The 18,727-nt window shown below is 42.1% G+C and overlaps 1 protein-coding gene across 2 annotated transcripts in view; it reads left to right on the top strand.

The window, feature by feature from the left end:
* LPAR1 (lysophosphatidic acid receptor 1) overlaps positions 1 to 18,727 on the top strand; it is a 69,337-nt gene that overhangs the window by 8,014 nt on the left and 42,596 nt on the right. For both annotated transcript variants that reach the window (XM_030237557.2, XM_009096760.4), the window contains exon 2: positions 16,685 to 16,855. In XM_030237557.2, coding sequence (XP_030093417.1) covers positions 16,796 to 16,855 — 60 coding nt within the window. In that variant the 5' untranslated portion in view covers positions 16,685 to 16,795. The remainder of the gene's footprint in view (positions 1 to 16,684; positions 16,856 to 18,727) is intronic.

Here is an 18,727-nt window from a genome sequence, read left to right as displayed (position 1 = left end):
ATGTAGCTGTCAGGATTGTTTTGCTCCTCCTAAATATTTTAAAGGAACCACTAAAAACTTTATCTCAGAGCAATGTATTTCCCTGTACAGAAGCCTTGCAGACTAAAGAAGACTTTTCTGAATGAGTGTTTTCTCCCCTAGTCTTCTGTCTTCTTGTTTACAGTAGTTACAGTGTCCTACTTCAAAAGCCCATGCTAGCAGGACTGGAAACTGACTGAGACTTCAGGGTATTACTATAATCAGAACAGTCCTGGTATTAATGAATGGACTAAAAATGGGTCTTCAGAATTATTCAATTTTGCAAACAGTTGATAGGAATAGCATAGGTTAACACCTGCTTCTCCAAGAAGTACAGTGTGTTTCTGCTTCTTGGATTGCTTAAGTTTCACATGCAAATGAATCCTAGGAGGTTCAGCCTGGAGGAAAAAAATTCAGCAGGAGATGTGCAAGCTGATGACAGTCTGATGACAGGAGGGAATTACATGATTTTAGAAAACATAAGTCCCTGAAAAATAATATGCCTGAGTAAAGGCTTATGCCATGATCCTGCATTTTTCCATCCCCAACATCTCTTCCACAAAGTTTCTTGCCATCAGTTGCACAGGTTTTTGTGACTGAGTTCTGTCTGAGAGGCTTGTTTACAGCTTTTTCAGTTCTCCTTTCTAAATTGTTCCTAATATGCTATGAATATTAGGAGGGGATCTCTGTGGGGATATTTGCTATAATTTTTGTGTGAAAACGGTTACTTTTTCCCTCAGAAGAGTGGCACAAAAGTGCAGGAATGGCTTTAGCAAAGAAGCCACACCGTGCTCCTTCGTGCTTCATGTGAGAAATGGGGGGGCGGGGGGGAAATACTGACTTTTCTTGGAGCTCCCAAGATGAGGTGACATTTCTCAGTTGGTAGGAAACCCAAATGTGTGCTCCACATGCATCTGCCCCCTGCAATTGCACCAGAAGTCATTCTGTGCTCTGTGTATTCCTCTTGCAGTTTGATTAACTTTCCTCCCAAGACCCTGCAGGCGCCATCTCCTGCTTGTAAAAGCTGTGTCTCCACTAGAGGGGGGTGCCAGTATTGCTGTAGTGGGAAATTTTGAGGATTTGGTAAATTATGGTGCTTCACTCTTCCTTCTTGCCTGGCACTCTTCCTTCTTCCAAGAACACTCCACTTGCCCATTGGGTTAAGTGGAGTGTTCTTGGAAGAAGGCTGCGGCAAGGCTGAAGGCAGCAGCTGACCAAGTAGTGTAGGCATTGGGTTACTCCAAAACACTGTCTGTTCTGCCAGCATGCCATAGTGCATTTCTGTGTAGAATTATAGAAGGAATTGGGTTGGAAGGGACCATAAGGATCAGCTAGGTCCCAAGTCCCTGCCACAGATAGGAGCACTTTCCACTAGACCAGGTTGCTCAAAGCGCTGTGCAGCATAACCTTGAACAGTTCCAGGGATTGAGGTATCCCCAGCTTCTCTGCGCAACCTGTTCCCATGTCTCATTACTCTCACACTAAATAATTTTTTCATAGTATTAATTGATATATACCCTCCTTCTGGATCAATTACCCCCTGTCCTATCACTACAGACCCTTGTCCCTTTCCAGCTTTTTTTATTAAAAAAAAAAGTACCTCTTTAGGTACTGGAAGGTGCTATAAGGCACCTTCCCAGAACATTGACTTCTTCAGGCTGGACTCTCTCAGCATGTCTTCATAAGAGAGCTGCTCCAACCTTCTGATCATTTCTGTGGCACTCTGCACTCGCTTTTTCTTCTGTTCAGAGATCAGAGCTGGATGCAGCATTCCAGGTGGGATCCCCTGAGAGGGGCATATGAGGCTGGCTGACCTGAGAGAGGCCACTCAGCAGCGGGAGGCTGAAAATCAGATCCAGCATGCCTAAGTGGGCTGTGTCAGGGATGAGAGTATCTGTGCATGGGCCTCAGGCTTTGGTGTCATGGACACAGCTGGTGTGTGCAATTGTGGGATGCCTGAAAGGTCTGGTTTGTGGGTGGATTTCAGTACATTCTCCTTTTGTGGCCTGGTTCCCTTGAACTTCTTAGTTTATTTGTGAGGTCACAAAAAAAGTCTTAGTGGTTCCCAAGTAATGCTTTATGGCTTATGCTTTTGTTACAAAACTGTCTGAGGGAGGCTTTGAAGTGTGTGGTGTTTAAAGTTTGTACCCATGCTAATGTGCACCAAGTTCCAACGGAAGAGCTGGAGGCAAACTGCTAGTTAGTTCTTATTTTCTTTTTCCTTCAAGAATAATCCATTGATATTCATTTGTGCTTTTGTCAAACAGGGTTGGGTTTTTTGCCTTTCTTATTCTTTAAAAGAGCTGCGAAAAGTTTAAAGAAGTTTAAGAAGTAAAAAGTGGTGAGATGGTCTAGACAGTGCTTGGACACTAACCTTTCTGTCATCATGTGTGTTAGGAGATAGGGTTTTTTGGTTTTGTTCTGTTTTTCCATCAACTCCATTCTACCTCCTGGCTTTCTGTTCTCACTTGAATTTGTGGCATCTCCCAAACATTCTGATTGAATATTTGTTGTTTCTGTTGGGCAGTGTATGTATTGAGGACCTAGTCAGAGAAGCTGAATAATCACTGAAGTATGGTGTGAATTTACTACAGCCCACTTAATTCATGTGACTTCTTGCATGCACTAAGAGCCTGTCTGCTAAACACAACTCAGAGCTAATCCCAGTCAATTCTTAAAGTGAATCAGTCAAGCTGTGAGCTAATCCTCTGTATTTACCTGCTTGTTTAGATAGCCAGCAGCCTAAGTTGCTTTAAACTTCACTTGATAATTGAAAGGGGAAGGGTCAGAGGGAAAGGTGATGAAGCCTTGGTGTTTTCTTCAAATCTCTCCCTTCAGGGCATAGTTCAGTTGTGCTTTACATGTATAAATCTTGAATTCACAGAATGATCAGCATAAGCTACCCAAAGTCAAAACCCTGTACTCTGCTGCAGTTCTCTACTAAGCATCCCTGACAGAGCCTGCTGCTGCTCCCAGGATATTTTGCAAAGTGTGATACTTCCTGATCATCCATAAAAACTATTCTACAAAAAGTCCAACCAATAGAGTTGGCACACTGCAGACAGCAGGGACCACGATGCAGGCTGTGAGGACTAGGAAGCCCTGTTGACCTCTGCCAAGAAACTAGTAACCAGCCCCAATTTTACAGAGGGATTCACAAATTCTGGGTGTATTGTTCTGAGCACACCAGATACCTGCATGATGGACAAGAAGTAATTCCCTTTCATTTGTCAACATCACGATTTTTGTTGTCTTGAGCTACTGGGTTTGCTCCCCCTCCATTTTGACAAGATCAAAGGTAAGATCTTATTTCTGGGTCACTGCTGTTCATCAGATAAGTTTGTTTGTGGCCTTGGGAAAGAGCAGTGACATGAGAATAGAGAATTTAAATCCTGTCATTAAGATAATTCTTTCTTATCATTAATTCTAAGTTCTTTCAAACTTAATTCAGGCTAACTTTGCAAAATTCAGCATTGCAGAAAGTGTCTGGAGAACAGTCAGTTGAACCAATGCAGATGTTGCATAAATATTTCTGAAGGAGCATGACTGTTATTTCTGGTTTGAGGGGTTGATAAACAGTTCCTCTGTCTGCACTGGTGGTGGCCTGAACCATGTTAAGCTATTGCCTTACAGTCTTTAATGTATTCTTGTGAGTGGGGGGAATAGTTGGCAAATTTCTATTTCAGATAAACTAAATTAAACTCCTGTTTGTGTATCATTGGTCGTGGCACATGTAGATCTATATTGAGGTGGTGCCTTTGTCATTTGGGATTTGGGGTTTGGCGTGCTTAATTTTGAACTTCCTCGGCTTCAGCATTTTCATATTATTGTATTTTTTGGTGGTTTATTCTGCCTGAAGATTGAACATCTGTTTTGTGGATGTGGGGTAAAAAGGAAGTGTTCATTTTAAGGCTGGCCTCCCTCAAAGCTGCTTAGAGAATTGTGACATTTTGTTATCATCCAGATGGTTTTTTTTATCTAGCAAAAGGATATTGCCTGAATGTTTAGACACAAACTTGTTTCAGAAGAGTGCCAGCCTACTGCTATTTAGTTTAAAACAAAAGGTAAAGTTTACAAGTGGAGCCTCTGTTGCTGATCCACGGAAGTGTTGAATTGGTTATTTCTTATTGGAAACAAATATTAAAATTCTTTTTGTAAGTTGCTTAGGAGATTAAGGTCTCGTGCTTCTTCTGCTGAGAAGTGATAATTTGGAGAAAAGCATCCTGGTTTCTGATATAGCTGGAGTCATATAATGGCTTGGAAGGGACCCTAAAGATCATCTAGTTCCATGCTTCCTGCCATGGACAGCGGCACTTTCCCTAGACCAGATTGTTCAAAGCCCCATCCATCCTGACCTTAAATACTTCCAGGGATGGGGCATCCACAGCTTCTGTGTGCAGCCTGTGCCAGTGTCTTACCACCATCACAGTAAAGAATTTCTTTCTAACATATAATCTAAATCTACTCTCTTTCAGTTTGAACCCATTCACCCTTTTCCTGTCTCTACATGCTCTTGTGAAAAGTCCCTCTATCTTTCTTGAAGCCTCCCTTCAGGTCCTGGGAGGCTGCAATTAGGTCACCCTGCAGCCTTTTCTTTTCTCATCTGAACAATCCCAATTGCCTCAGCTTTTCTTCCTGTAGGCGAGGTGCTCCGTGCCTCTTAGCATCTCCTCTGGACACAATCTATCTGGTCCCTGTCCTTCCTGTGCTGGGACCCCAGAGCTGGATTCAGGGTTCCAGGTGGAGCAGAATCCCCTCCCCCCTGCTGCCCACGCTGCTTTGGATGCAGCCCAGGACACATTTGGCTTTCTGGACTGGGAGTGCTCATGGCTGGGTCATGTCCAGCCTCTCACCCACCTGCAGACCCCAGTCCTGCTCACAGGGCTGCTCTCCATCCATTCATCCCCTAGCTTGTGTTGATACCAGGAGTGTCCTGACCCAGATGCAGCATCTTGAACATGGTCTGTTTAAACCTCATGAGATTCCCATGGCCCCACTTCTCAAGCTTTTCCAGGTCCCTCTGGATGGTATCTATCTGCAAATTTGCTGAGGGTGCACTTTATCCCTGTGGCTATGTCATTAATAAAGTTGATACAAAAGCCTTTGTCCACTGTTACCTCCTCTAATTATATTGATTAATAAGCAAAATAATAATGAGCATGTATTTGGAGCTAAATTCTGTCCACTACCCTTGCAATTCCAGTGTTCAGAATAATTTTGATGAGCAGCTCCTTGCTCTGTCACTCTTTTTCTCCTTATCTTTTTATTTATTTATTTTTTTAATGACAAAAGAGACAGAAGAGGACAAAAGCACACACCATACTTTCTCTTATACACACATGTTCTCATAGTGCTGGCAACAGTTAATAATGTATCTTAAATTATGAGCTGTCAATGGTTACTTTGAACTTTTCTGCCTCTTCATTAACTAGTTCAAATTTCATGCCTGTCAGTAGAAATAAACAGTTTCAAAAGAGTTTCAGAAACTGCTTTGAAATTACTTTTTTTAGTAGTATTTGGTACTATAGATGTCAGTATGATGAAAGTGTATATTTTGAAAATGCAGTCACGTGGCAGCAGCTTCATTGTGGTAGTGCTATGAGAGACCATTCATATTGTAGTGACTTGTTTTGGTAAGCCTAGGCAGGCTGGCATTATTCTCCTGGAGTTGGTGTCTAGCTGTATTTTCCCTCTTTATTTTCTTGTGATTCTGGAAGTTTAAAATAGTGAGATAATGTTGAAATATGATGATTGCATGAATTATTACTCTGGAATCTTCCTAGTTCTTTAGGTCACCTTTACTTGATATGCAAAAATTAAAAAGTCACTTTCAGGAATATCTTCCTGATCCGGTATTTACCACTTAAAAAAAAATTGTGGAACTGCTGCTTCTTCATTTCTTGGAGATGGTGCTGTGGCTAGCAGAGATGTTTTAAAGCAATTTTTTTGTGTCTGTGTGTTTGGTGTGATTATTTTTACACTGACCTGTTCACTGTGCTGAAGAAGCTCCTAGTACTTCCCAAGAGATGTGCTTTTACCAGCCAGCATCCCTTGCATTAAGGCAGATGCTCACTTTTTTCCCCCTGGGAGTGGGAAGAGGTTCTCCAGCCTTAATGAGTGGAAAAGGAACAATCATCTCCAAGCAATTCCTAACAAGCAAACACTTATGGAAGTCATTAGGAGAAGCTAGATAATGACTGAAATAATTCTAGAGGTGCTGGATAGTAATGGGATGGCAGACTGTTGGCTTTAAAGGGCAAACTGCAGGAAAATGAGAAAACTGAGGAAGCCGTGCAGAACTTTTTTTGAGTTTTCAGACAAAGTTCCACTTTTCAGAGAAGTATGAGGCTTCAAGAGAAGACGAGGTATCATTTTGGCTTTAAAAAACAGCAACAAAATGCTCCCCAAGTGATGGGTGTGGAATGGATACAATATGGAAATAATCAGGAAAGGAGGTTTAGCAAGTGAGAAAATTGCAGAGGATGGTGCAAACTGACCTAGGTCAGGGAAGTACAGAAAGGATTCTGGAAAAGAACAACTGCATAAAATAAGTGAAAGTTTTGTCTGACTGCAAATGAGATTAAGTGCCTCAGTCTGCAGCAGAGAAAAAGGTATCCTGTGTTTAGCAAGGAAAAGGAGTATGTTTCAGTTTTTGAGAGCACAGTCATGACACTTCTAGCAAAAAAAAAAAAAAAATTGAGATGTAATAGAAAATAAGGAGGGTGTCTCTTTTCCTTTATTTTGTTAAATTTCTCTTCATCAGTGTACATAAAAACTTGGTGGATTAGCCTGCTGCTGATGTGAGTCCAGTTTGTATTGTGACTGGCATGACTGAGGGTGAATGTGTTCATGACTTCACATGTTACAATGCCAAATCCTATGGGTTTGTCCTTTCAAGGTATGCTTTCTGTCACTTAATAGAATGTGACATTTTCTTTTCCCTCCAAAAACCCCCAAATAACAAAATACACAACACTAAGACAAAAACAATTCCTGAAAGAATTAAAATCCTGTAATTTTGGTAATAATCTACTCACTTAAGATCATCTGGAGGTCCTTTTTGGAGCTGAACCTCAGAGCACATAAAGGAAAAAGGTAGACATGTGTAGTTAAATTACAGACTCTTGAGCTGTCTGCCCTTTGGTGGAACCCCTGTCATGACTGTGGTCAGTCTGCTTCTGTCATCCTCAGGAGGGGTAAGAGGCAAATTAGAGTGGCATATGGAAAAGATTACCCTGAAAGGTAAAGGCTTGAGGATATTGTTCTATCTACTGGTTTGGTTATTTTCATTGAAAATCTGTGGAGAGAGGTTTCTGTCCTTTTATACATTCAGATTGCTCTTCTGCTTCTATTTGGGGATGTGGACAGGCTCTCTAACCTTGCCCTGGTGGGGTCACTGTGAAGGTATCTTCGCTGAGCCATGTTCTTTGTGACAGCAGATGATTTCTCTGAGGAAGTGCAACTGCATGATGACTCTATTTTATTGTTGTAAATTAATTCAGTGCCTGATAAATGATTAAGGTGACAGATCATTTCCCTAATCTTTCAGAGGGGAAAGAGGACAGTTTCACATCACACTCCCTCTGCAGAGTTCATGAAAATATTTAGCTCGGTTAAGGAGGCTCCACCTGGGGCATCTTTGCTGAACTTGCAGGCTTTATTCTGTCATGGGAAGCCTTAGCAGCAATCTTGCAGTACTTGTATTATTGAGGCCAGAACAATGATCTTCCTCAGATTAGCCACAGAGCTTCTATTCAGAAGGTTGAATGACGTAATTATTTTTTTCTTGTTTGAAGCACAGGCTGCGCTGTGAATGCAAATGGATTAGATTTGAGATCCTCTGTGGAACCTTGTGTTGTGGAAGAGTCCTACTGAATCTAAGGGCAGCTTTAAAATTTGTATAGAAATACTTTTCTAGCCTCTAATCACTACTGAATTCTTAATCTTTTTTCTTTATGTAAGAAAAGCTAAGAGCTGTATTTTGAAAGTAAAGACTGAGGTAATGGAAACTGGAAATCTCTTTTAGCCCCAGGAATTTGCAAATATCCCTGCAGCAGCTTTTAAAAAGTCTAAAAGTCTTTGAGGTGTACAGGTGTGATTTGGTGGAAGGCAGAAGGAAAGATAGGAAACATGAGTTTCTTTTTTCTTTTTTTTTCTGGTTAGTAATGCACTTTGGGACTTCTGCATTTCAGTTTGGTCTTTAAGTGAGCTCTCGTGTTTGTTTTGGTTTGGTTTTTTTGTCGAATGCTTTTCAGGTACCTGGGCGTCTTGAAGTTAAATTTTCCAAGGTGTTGTCTTGATTTGCTTAAATAAAAGCTGAGTGCTCTGGCCAGCTGATGCTGTTTCAGTGAGCAATCTGCAAGATAGACAGCTAAACATGCTGCTGTCCTGCTTTTAATGCTGTTCATGGCTAAAGAGGTGGTTGCACTTAATATTACATTTAATGTATGCTTTGGCTGACAAATTGCAATCAAAGCAGGCATCATACCAACACAAAAGTAGGTGTATTACTTACATGGAACCATAGCAGTAATAAAATCCCTGACTCTGTGTTGTATCACAGAATCACTTCCAAGACAATTGTTTAGGACACTCGTTCTGAAGGGACAGCAAAAAAAAACCCCACACATCACCTTTTTTTTTTTTTTTTATGACAGTGAAACATTTAAAACACTACATTATGCTTGTGGCAGGTCTCCTTCCCTCCCTTTTAAGCCTCGATGATATTTTGTTTAGCCAGTTTCTGTGTTGTATATTTATTATGTCAGTTGGAAAATGACAATTTTTAAGAATTGCTCTGGGTATGTTTGTGCTCAAAAAGTGCAGTGTTTCATCAACAGCAGGAGTTCCGTGAGCAGAAGTGGCCTGGATAGAAATTGGTGCTGTTGGATTCATGTTCTCAGACTGAGAGAGAAAATTCTGACCTCTTAAACAATATCTGCAAGGAATTTACATTTAATGTCAAAGTGAATTAACTATTGACAACTGCAAAGAAATTACTAGGTCCCTAGGGGATTCCTCCACAGAGGCAGGGATTTAATGGGAAAATGTTTCTAGATATAAATTAATTTCCAATTGTAGTTTGGGTAAATATATACACCATGTTTTGGGGATGAGGTATTATTTATATAAGCATCTTTTATTCTGTGTAGTTATTGGCTGTCTTAGGTGAATATCTAAGAGCTTTTGCCCCTATATAGCATACTAGTCCAACAGCAGCATGAAAAATTCACCTTGTTTCCTGTGGGTATCCCAGCTGCTTCTGCAGAAGTGAACAAATAAGCTCAGTTTTGTTGTAACTTCAGTAAATATCTTTGAGTCTTCATAAGTCTTAAACTTAAAAATCTGGACAATTGCTCAGGGCTTATTGTAACTTTTGTTCATTTTGTAGCTTTTTGTAACTAATACCAAAAGTATCTCACTTTTGATACTGGGAAATGTCAGAGTCAGATATGCTTTACTAAGGGTTTTGGTTTTGCTTTTATTTCAGTGTTTGCCTGGTAGAGGTTTCCTATTGTTGTGTCTGAACCTTTTGATATGTTAGCAAATTCCATTCTATTTTTCTAGACAGTAGGTTAGACTCAAGAAATGTCTGGCTTTACTGGCAGGGACTGTTTTCAGTGGGGGTCTATGGTGCAGCCAGCGCAGGAAACACGGTGAGCTTGTCCCTTGTTTTTGGCACTCCCCTTCCAGACTTCCACGACCCCTCTGCAATACTTCACAAATCCATTTTCACAGTGAATTTATTCATTCTTATGAAGAGCTTCCAAATGGGTGAGAAGCTATAGATCTGTAGTTTTTTCAGGCAGTCTGGCCAGTGATTAGAAACAGCAGATAGGAAGACTTTGGGGATGGACATATTTGTAGAACTGGTATTCACTGGGACAATAGAGGTATTGAATGTGCTGTAAGAACAAGTATAGCTTGTTCATTTTGTTGGTTGTTGTACCAGTTTGATAGAAAACCACTGAGAGATTCCAAGTCAAAACTACAATTTAATAAGAAAATTGAAATAAAGGCAGGAAACACTGGCTTAAACTGACAGTCGGAGTACAGCCTGACGCCCTGTTGCTCAAGGTGCTGATAGCAGTCCACTTAAATAGTGGACGTGGTTCTGTTGAAGTGGAGATCCTGTAGTAAGTCTGGTCTTGCTCCAGTGGTGGTTTTGGAGCTCTTGAACTCTGGGAATCAGGTGGTAGATGCTCTGGTGTTCCAAACCTCAGATTATGTCCGGGTAGGAATGCTTGGTTCCTCCCCCTGGGCAGAGCATCTCACAAAGGGATGATGTAATTTTATGAGTCATTCAGTGAGACCTTGATGTTCCATCAGCAGAAGAAGATATCCCTCAGAGAGAGCTATCAGGGATGAGTTATGGAAGAGATAAAGAGCCCTGCCCTACCTGGTTTTCACAGCTTATGAAAATGGTGATAGAATACATACTTTTGGTTATATCTTACATTGTAGCCTAAGACAGTGGTTGGTCTGAAGGTGTATTGATTGTTGCAGTCACCACTATTGAATATGTGTAATCAATGCCATATCCTAGATCTATTTCAGTACTTATTGCCATGGTAATAGCTAGTGGATGTGATAACACTCTTTATCCTGCCTTCTGGAGAGGGGCGTTGGGTAATAGAGCCAGGCTGATGGCAACCAATGTGCAGAATTTGCTCTGTAAAATATGTGTATTCAAACACACCCTATCAGCAAAGTTTGATGGGGACTGTTAATTTTGTGCTAGCTTCCAAACTGTTAGTGCATCTGCTGAGGCAAGAGAAACCATAGTCTCTTTGCTCAGACATCGGAAATCTGATGGGGAGATGGTAGGCAGTCTCATTAAATAGAAAGAAATTGCTCATTGTTGTTCAGAAGAACTTTAGGGCAAGTGTATAACAACAGGCTCCACCATCTGTCTGGAAATCTCCTCTTTTATTTCTTTTCTGCTTCTTTTGCCCCATACTGAATCACAGCTATTATCTTCTTGCAGCTCTTCTAAGTACAGAAGAGTGCAGGGAGTTATCCTCAGCTGCATATACAATGCCACATGGGAGAGAGAGAGGGCAGAATTAGGAGGAAATTGTAAAGATCATAAACACTTCTACTGAGGAATACACTAAATGCAGGTAGCTCAGCTTGCAACCTGCACACACTGAGCTACCTGCATTAAATATATTCCTCAAAACAAATTAGTTTGGCTCGTCCTTATGCTTTGGTGGTTTCATGGTTTTTGGTGAAGTAAGCTCAAGGGATCTGCCCAGGAAATACATTTTTTAGAAGTAAAATGACAAGACGGACGTTGTCAGTTTCCAGTGGATGAAATCAGCTATGCTGATTTAATAGCAGCTATGTCCCTGTTGCACTTTGTTTGGGGGGGGTCCCCGGGGCCCCCCCTAAGCTGTATGTTCGCTGGTAGCAGCAGGCAGGCAAGGAGACTGCACACGGCTTGTGAGGCTGCTTATGAGATGAGCTTTTATTGGGGTGCCACCCCCAGGAGCAGCATGGTTTCTGAGAGAGAAGGGGGGAAGGGGAAGGGAGGGAGAAAAAGGGCCAAGAGCATGTCTCATCTCTCTCCCACAGTTTAACAGGGAGATTCAAAGTGGGAGCAGAATAAGACTTGGGCCAATGGGATTACAGACAGATCATACTGCAGGGGAAGGATCACAGGCTTGGAATAAACCGTACATTTTCGAGGGGTGAGACAGAGCGTACCACTGAACTAAAATGTAACAGCACATGTCCTCACTAGCCAGAAAGAAGGAAACATGGACTTTCTCAGTTGTTGTGATTTTTTTGATGGTCCATATTCCAGAGTAGAGTCAGATTGTAAGCCCTCTCTATTAGGTGATGTGGAAAAAATTTTTGGACAAATTTTTGGACAAATTAAACAATAGATTGTTCATGCAGTAGCCCTCGGGCCAGTCAGGATGAGACAGGCTGAAAAATTGTGCTCTACACTGCAGCCAGGGAGAATGGACCTCCCTGGAATCTCTTGCAACAAGTACCTGGAGAGACTCAAGGACAACCTGTGGAGTGTAAATCAGCGATACAAAGGATCCAAGGCATCCCACACCCTGGCTGAAAAAGCATATCTGGCAGCTTATGAAGGGGTTCAATCTGCTTCAGAAGCGATTGGCACCAAAGTATAGCTTCTCCTGGCACCCTGGCTGCCCACTGCTGGTCTGGATATTCAAAGGGAAAGTCCCTTCCACACTTCATGGCACTGATGCCACATGGAATAAGTGGGTTGCGCTTGATCATAGAGCAAGATCAAACAGGAAATCCAATCACTGGAAGTGATCATGGACTGGTACAAAAGCAAAAATTTCAAATTATCATCAGGAGTGGAGGAGGAGGTAATGGTGACGTGCTGAGGAGACCTTACCATATTATCAGCTAAAATGGGAAACTATGTTCTGTCTTTACTGACAGTTTGTGCCATATCTTACGGATGTGTCAAAAATGAAAATCTGCTCAATGGAGTCTTGTATGGCAAGTTGCAAAGCTGTTGATGGAAAAGTTGGATCAAGTCAGGTTGCAGAGCTTAAAGCCGTCCACCTGGCTTTGGATATCACTGAATGAGAGAAGTGGCCAGCACTCTGTCTCTGCACTAACTCATGAATGGTGACAAATGCTCTGTGGGGATGGCTGGAACGATGGAAAAAAGAGTTGGCAGCCCAGAGGAAAACACATCTGGGCTTCTGAATTGAGGCAAGACATCTCTGCCTGGGTAACGGAGTTGCTGTAAAAGTGTGTGCTGTAGATGCACATGCACCCAAGAGTCAGGCTTGTGAAGAACATTGCAACAGCAGACAGATGGATGAACTGCCAAGGCTGAGGTGTCTCAGGTGGATCTGGAACGGCAACAAGAATTACTTCTGGCTCAGTGCACCAGTAATGCTTCTGATCATCAGAGAAAAGATGCAACACACAGTTGGGCTTGTGATCTAGGGATGGATCTAACCATGCCAGTACCTCCCAAGTTATCCATGACTGTGAGATGTGTGCTGCCATCAAACAGGCCAAGCAAGTGAAGCCCCTGTGGTATGGTGGGCGGTGGTCCAAGTACAGGTACGGGGAGGCCTGGCAGATCAACTACATCACACTGCCCCAGATACGCCAAGGCAAGCGCTACGTGCTGACCATGGTGGAAGCCACCACTGGATGGTTGGAGACCTACCCTGTGTCTCACGCCACTGCCTGGGCCTTGAAAAGCAGGTCCTGTGGAATTATGGTACTCCCCAGAGAACCGAGTCTGGCAACTGGAGTCATTTCAAAAATAGACACCTGACACAGAGAGCATGGGAGTGAGTGGGTTTATCATAGTGCCTCCCTATCATGCACCAGTCTCTGGTGAGAGAGATGAATGAAAATTGAGCAGTGCAATGGACTGCCAAAAACCACATTGGGTACTGGGACTATCAAACATTGGCATCTACATTTAGAGAAGGCCACCTGGTTAGTTAACACTAGAGGCTCCTGTATTAGAGGCTCCACTGTTTGAGCTGGCCCTGCCCAATCCAAACCTCCACGTACTGTGGAAGGAGATAAAGTCGCTGTGGAAAATATGAGAAATGTGTAAGGGAAGGTGATTTGTATTAGTGCTGCCTCAAGAAAAGGTAAACCCATCCATGGGTTTGTTTTTGTTCAAGGACTGAGTCCACTTGGCGGATAATGCAGAGGGATGGGGACACATGATGTGTACCTCAAAAGGATTTGCTTTTTGGGTGAGAAGAGTCTGTAATGTTGGTTGCTGAATGACACTGCCACTATATGCTATAACTAGCAAGGACAGTGGGTATGGATGCTCCAGGTACACCAGTTGTGAGCTCCTTGTAGAGCCCAGAGTTATGGACTAAATAAACACAACAAACATCTTGGAGGGACGGCCACTGACTGTGGAATTGATACCTGTGTTGGTGTGTATCTGTATATGAATGTGCGTAAAGTTGGAAGGTGTAGAATTGGGACACGATGTAGATGGCATAGAATAAGGGGTGGATGGTGCTTGTTTTTTGGCCAGGACAGAGTTAATTTTCTCACAGTAGCAGGGGGAAGTCAGAGCCTGGAGCCCTGTGGGCATGCCTAGGTGGTTGTTCTATGCCCCAAAGGTCACCACAGGGAGCTGGAAGCAAGGGCATCTTGCTTCCAAGAAACAGGAGAGGCTTGCAGTCAGGAGGAAAGAAATGGGCACAGAGGGTCTGTGCATCATCTTAGGGGCAACATGGCACCGGGTTGGTCTTTGTGCACTTCTGAATGTAAGTCACCTTCTTTATGTATATTATGTTATTATTATTGTTGCTGTTACTGTTTGTATTCTTATCTCATTGCTGTTTCCAGTACATTGGTCTTACCTCAACTTGAGACAGCAGAAAAACACCTGTTGTGCTACCTATCACTAAAGCAAGTAGTAAAATGATTTTGTGAGCTGAATGAATTAATTGCAAGCAGGATTGTTTAGTGGAGGCTGCCAGAGACAAGTGATGCCAAATGAATACTTTCAGATGGCAAAAATTCAGATGTGACATCTGGAAGTGTGACATTTGTGTGAGATCTTTTTCTTACTTTCTCACCTTTTTTACATGGTGTTCAAATGTTTTATTTTCTTTGATGAGTTTACAGGACCTATCCATCTCGGATCAATTAGTCCTTTACACTATGAGCTGAACAGACTTCAATTTTTTTTTATTAGCTTTTCATTTTTTTTTTCTTTATGATGCTCCATAGTAAAAAATGTTTGTTTGCTCTCCATTTTGTTTGACAGACAGGATTCTAAGAATACATTTGGTTTTGGTTCAGACATTGCTCTCTAAAGTCAGCTTTAACTGTAATTTTTTTCCCCACCTACATTATCCAAAAGTGGCAGTATTTCAGAATTAAGAGAAAAGATTTTAAAAGAAACTAACAATGACTGTTTGTAAAGTAAGTGTACTGAAATTGCTGCTTTTAAGCATGCCATGAGAAGAACAGAAAAAAATTCTTCTGACATCATATTTAAGTTACAGTTGCAATAGCTCAGAAGAAATTGATTAAATATGTTGGTTGAGGATTTCAGGCTGTTGATAGAGCCTTACTGAAAGTCATTGTCAAGTTGCAGAAGCTTCCCTAAGTCAGAATTCCAAGCTGATGCTATCTGTTTCCCTCATCTGTCCTTAGAAAAATTAGTGAATTTCAGAAAATTAGTTCAACTCTCATTTTTTGAATAAAACAGGAAGCCTGAAGGTTGTGTTTGTTTTTTTACTTTGTGAAGACTATGTTGGAGAGATGCTGCAGCTCCATTTTCTGCCCTCCCCATGAGTACAGGAGAAGAAATTTGGAGCAGGGAGTGGAAAGAATGAAAGGTTACTGGCCAGAACTGAGTAGGAAAGAATAGGGGTCACTGGAAAGCTATATAAAGATGGAAAAAGTGATCCTAGAGCTTGGAAGATGAGACAGCTACATGTGACGTAAGGCATGTGGGGATGTGTTGAAATGTGAAGCAGGCATTTCAAGATGATGCTTTTTAAGAAAGAGGAATAATTTCCACAGTGGCGTGCAAAGGCTGAGTTTAAATTAACAAGACCAAAAACAAAGACATAACTGAATCAGAAAAGCATGTGGAGCATAACTTTCCTACAGCACTTATCTTTTCTTTCTTGGCTTGGTAAGTGTTGCCTTTGAAAAAATGAACTTATGGCCAGGAAAGTTACTGGCATTGTCTGTGTAACTATAGCATGTCCTCAGTTTGAAAAATACCACAGAAGTTTGGAGTAATTTTTGGTATGTTTATTGGATGCTGATTACACTTTGCATGAGTAGATTTCTGCCATGACTTGCAGAATAGGAAGTGACAGATGAAGACAGCAATATGTGTCTCTCCAAAATCCTTTCTGTGGTGACTAATTTGTGGGTTGTGTTGTATATGTCTGGTCTCACTAAGAGGAAAAAGCCAGCAGTTGTCTCAGTCTAGAATTTTTTAATGAAATTATTACCTTGGACATTTACAGGGGTTTCCCCCTCCACCTCTTTGTTAGTTTATTTTCTTTGCACACAAGAGTAGAAAAAGAAAAGAAGATATATATATATATGGAAGCTAGACTGACCTTGATAAACATGATGGCTATGGAGATAACTTCATTCTGTTGAATCAGCTGAGCAGATTTTACAGTTTGGTATATCCATGTTCTGCAAGTCTGTGACTACGTGGAAAAAAAGGTGTCATATTTTTAAGTCACAATGTGTAAGCTGTTTTTCTTAACAAAGAAGAAAAGTTCACATGATCACTGAACTGAGGGAATAAATGTATCCTGAATTCCAGCAAGTAATTCTATGAGTACTCTTTTGTGGGAATTTTATTTTTCCTTTTGTTGTGGGGGGGAAAAATCAACACAGTACCAATGTTCTGTAGGTAACCCTATTTCCTTGCAAAAGAAAAGCAGTCTGTGTGTGTTAGCCTTCTTGCTGATTTCAGTTTGTGTGAGTCTATTTGTGTTGTCAAGTGAATTTTTTTCCTGTTCTGGATCAAATTCCAGTGTGCCTTTTGAGACTTCTCCTGCAAATCTATTGTTAGTGGTCATGTCAGCAAGTGGGGCTGTACAAACTCGGACTGGTTTTGCAGCAGCCCGGGATCTTGGGTGTTGACTGCCTACCCAGTGTTATTCTCAATAGTTTTTTTTTTCTTTCCTGTTAGGAGTAAATATCAGTATGACTAGAGTCTGAGGAAGGGTTCTGTGTTCCTACCAAAAGCTTGCTGGTGCAGAGGAACTGTGCGAGGAGAGCAGCAGGGGCATTTTGAGCTACCATGGATATCCCCACCGATTTGGTGCCATCGTCCATGATGTCCCAACCTGAGGTGATTGAGGTGAGTACACCGCGATGAAACTCCAGCAGGTGAACTGATTAAATCTCTTTTTTATTTCCTTTACTCCTAGCTTTTCCTCCTCTCTCATTTTGAGTAATCAGGGGAGTTTTCTGGAAATACTGTAAGACACTCATCACTTACTAAGAGTGTTGTTATGCTTTGAGACATGACATTGCTATGTTATAGTACTATTTGTAGCTTTTATCTCTGAGCTGACATCATATGCCCTGGGATATGGCTTTGGGCAGTTTGGGTCAGCTGGCCTGGTGGTGTCCCCTCCCAGGACCTTGTCCAGCCCCAGCCCCCTTGATGGAGGGAGGAATGTTGGAGAGACAGCGCTGATGCTGTGCCAGTGCTGCTCAGCAATAGCCAGAGCACCAGCGTGTTATCAGCACCTTTCCAACTATTGATGCAAAGTGCAGCAGCACTGTGGGAGCTGTTAAGGGGAAAAGAGCTCCTGCTCAGCCAGACCCATTATAATCTCCATCCCTTATTCCATACAATTTACATCACACTCAGATCCCACATAATTAATGTATTAATTCTGACTGTTCCTTTGTATTTATTTCTCATTACTGGAACCCCTCCTTAGCCACACATACAACTTAAACTGCATCATTAAACCATCTCTCTACCAAACATACATTTTCATTAACTGCTGTCCCTTGCTCTTTGACAGATAGATATTATTTTTTCCTGTTTCATGGGCTTCCTTCATCCCTCCAGATCTCCAGTCCATCAGGATGAGTGCTCAGGACAGGACCCAGTGGTATACTTGGTCATTGAGCACCAACACCAGCCTGGCCTGGGGTGTCATCGCATTCTCCTTGCTCCTCACAAAATTCATTCTTCATCAGTTCATGTCACTCCTGCTCCTTTACTTCTTGCAGCATACAACTTACACCACAGAATGTTTTTTCCACCAGGGTTAAATCTCCTTGAGGCACACACCATCTCCCCATCCTTCCACATTACCCACCAAGTCGTTACCCACCAAGTACACCTAGGTCCTTGGGCAAAGTCAATCCCACAAATGAGTTTGTCTTTGTGGGAGGAGAAACCCACACTCACTTCCCCAGCCACTTCCCTCTGTATTGCAGGGACCGTATCTCCTCCCACAGTGTGAAGGGATTTTGTTTGGGTAGGACGAGGGCAGTCAGCAAATCCCCTGGTATGTACCAGCTAAATGGCTTCTGCTAAATTTGCATCCCAGAGCTTCCATGCCCTATTCCCTAATGCACTTGATATGGTCTTCAGCAGTCCAGTATACCTCCGAATCTTCCCAAAGGCTCTTGGGCAATAAGGGATGAGATATAATCCTATAATCCATTCAATGCTGTGTTTCTTTGCCTGGGACTTTCTGAGGTTGCTTTGAAAATGAGTCCCATTGTCTGATTCGATTCCCTCTGGTGTACCATGTTGCTACAAAATGTGTCTCTCAAGGCCTGAGATGGCATTCCAAGGAGTAGCAATGCCTGCAGGGCATGCCTACAGCCAGCTGTTGCCTGTGCCATGGTGTGTGTGTGGCTCTTGTTTGGTGCGTTTGTGGCAGTGGTCCAATGCAGTCAGTTTGCCAGCCCTCACCACTTTGGAAACCCAGCCACCACCCACTATTCCAAGGAGATTTCACTCATGTAGTTTGCTCAATTGCGGCATGTTTCATATTTGTGAGCATCTAAGGATTGTTGTCCAGGACAAATGCCTTCTCAAAAGGAGAATAAGAGCAGCTGTAGTGCTGTGAGAATGAGCAGAAGAAAAGATATCACTTGTAAGGGACTTGATGATCAGCACAGTCACCTTTCTGTTGTGTTGTATAAATGCACATATCCTTGGCCTGCAGAGAGTTTTTGCTGAATAAATTTTGCCTGGACT

Source organism: Serinus canaria, chromosome Z (genome assembly GCF_022539315.1).
Source record: "Serinus canaria isolate serCan28SL12 chromosome Z, serCan2020, whole genome shotgun sequence".
In the NCBI taxonomy this organism is placed as follows: Eukaryota; Metazoa; Chordata; class Aves; order Passeriformes; family Fringillidae; genus Serinus; species Serinus canaria.
Note: the sequence above shows the minus strand (reverse complement) of the source record. Positions and strands in the feature narration are given on the sequence as shown.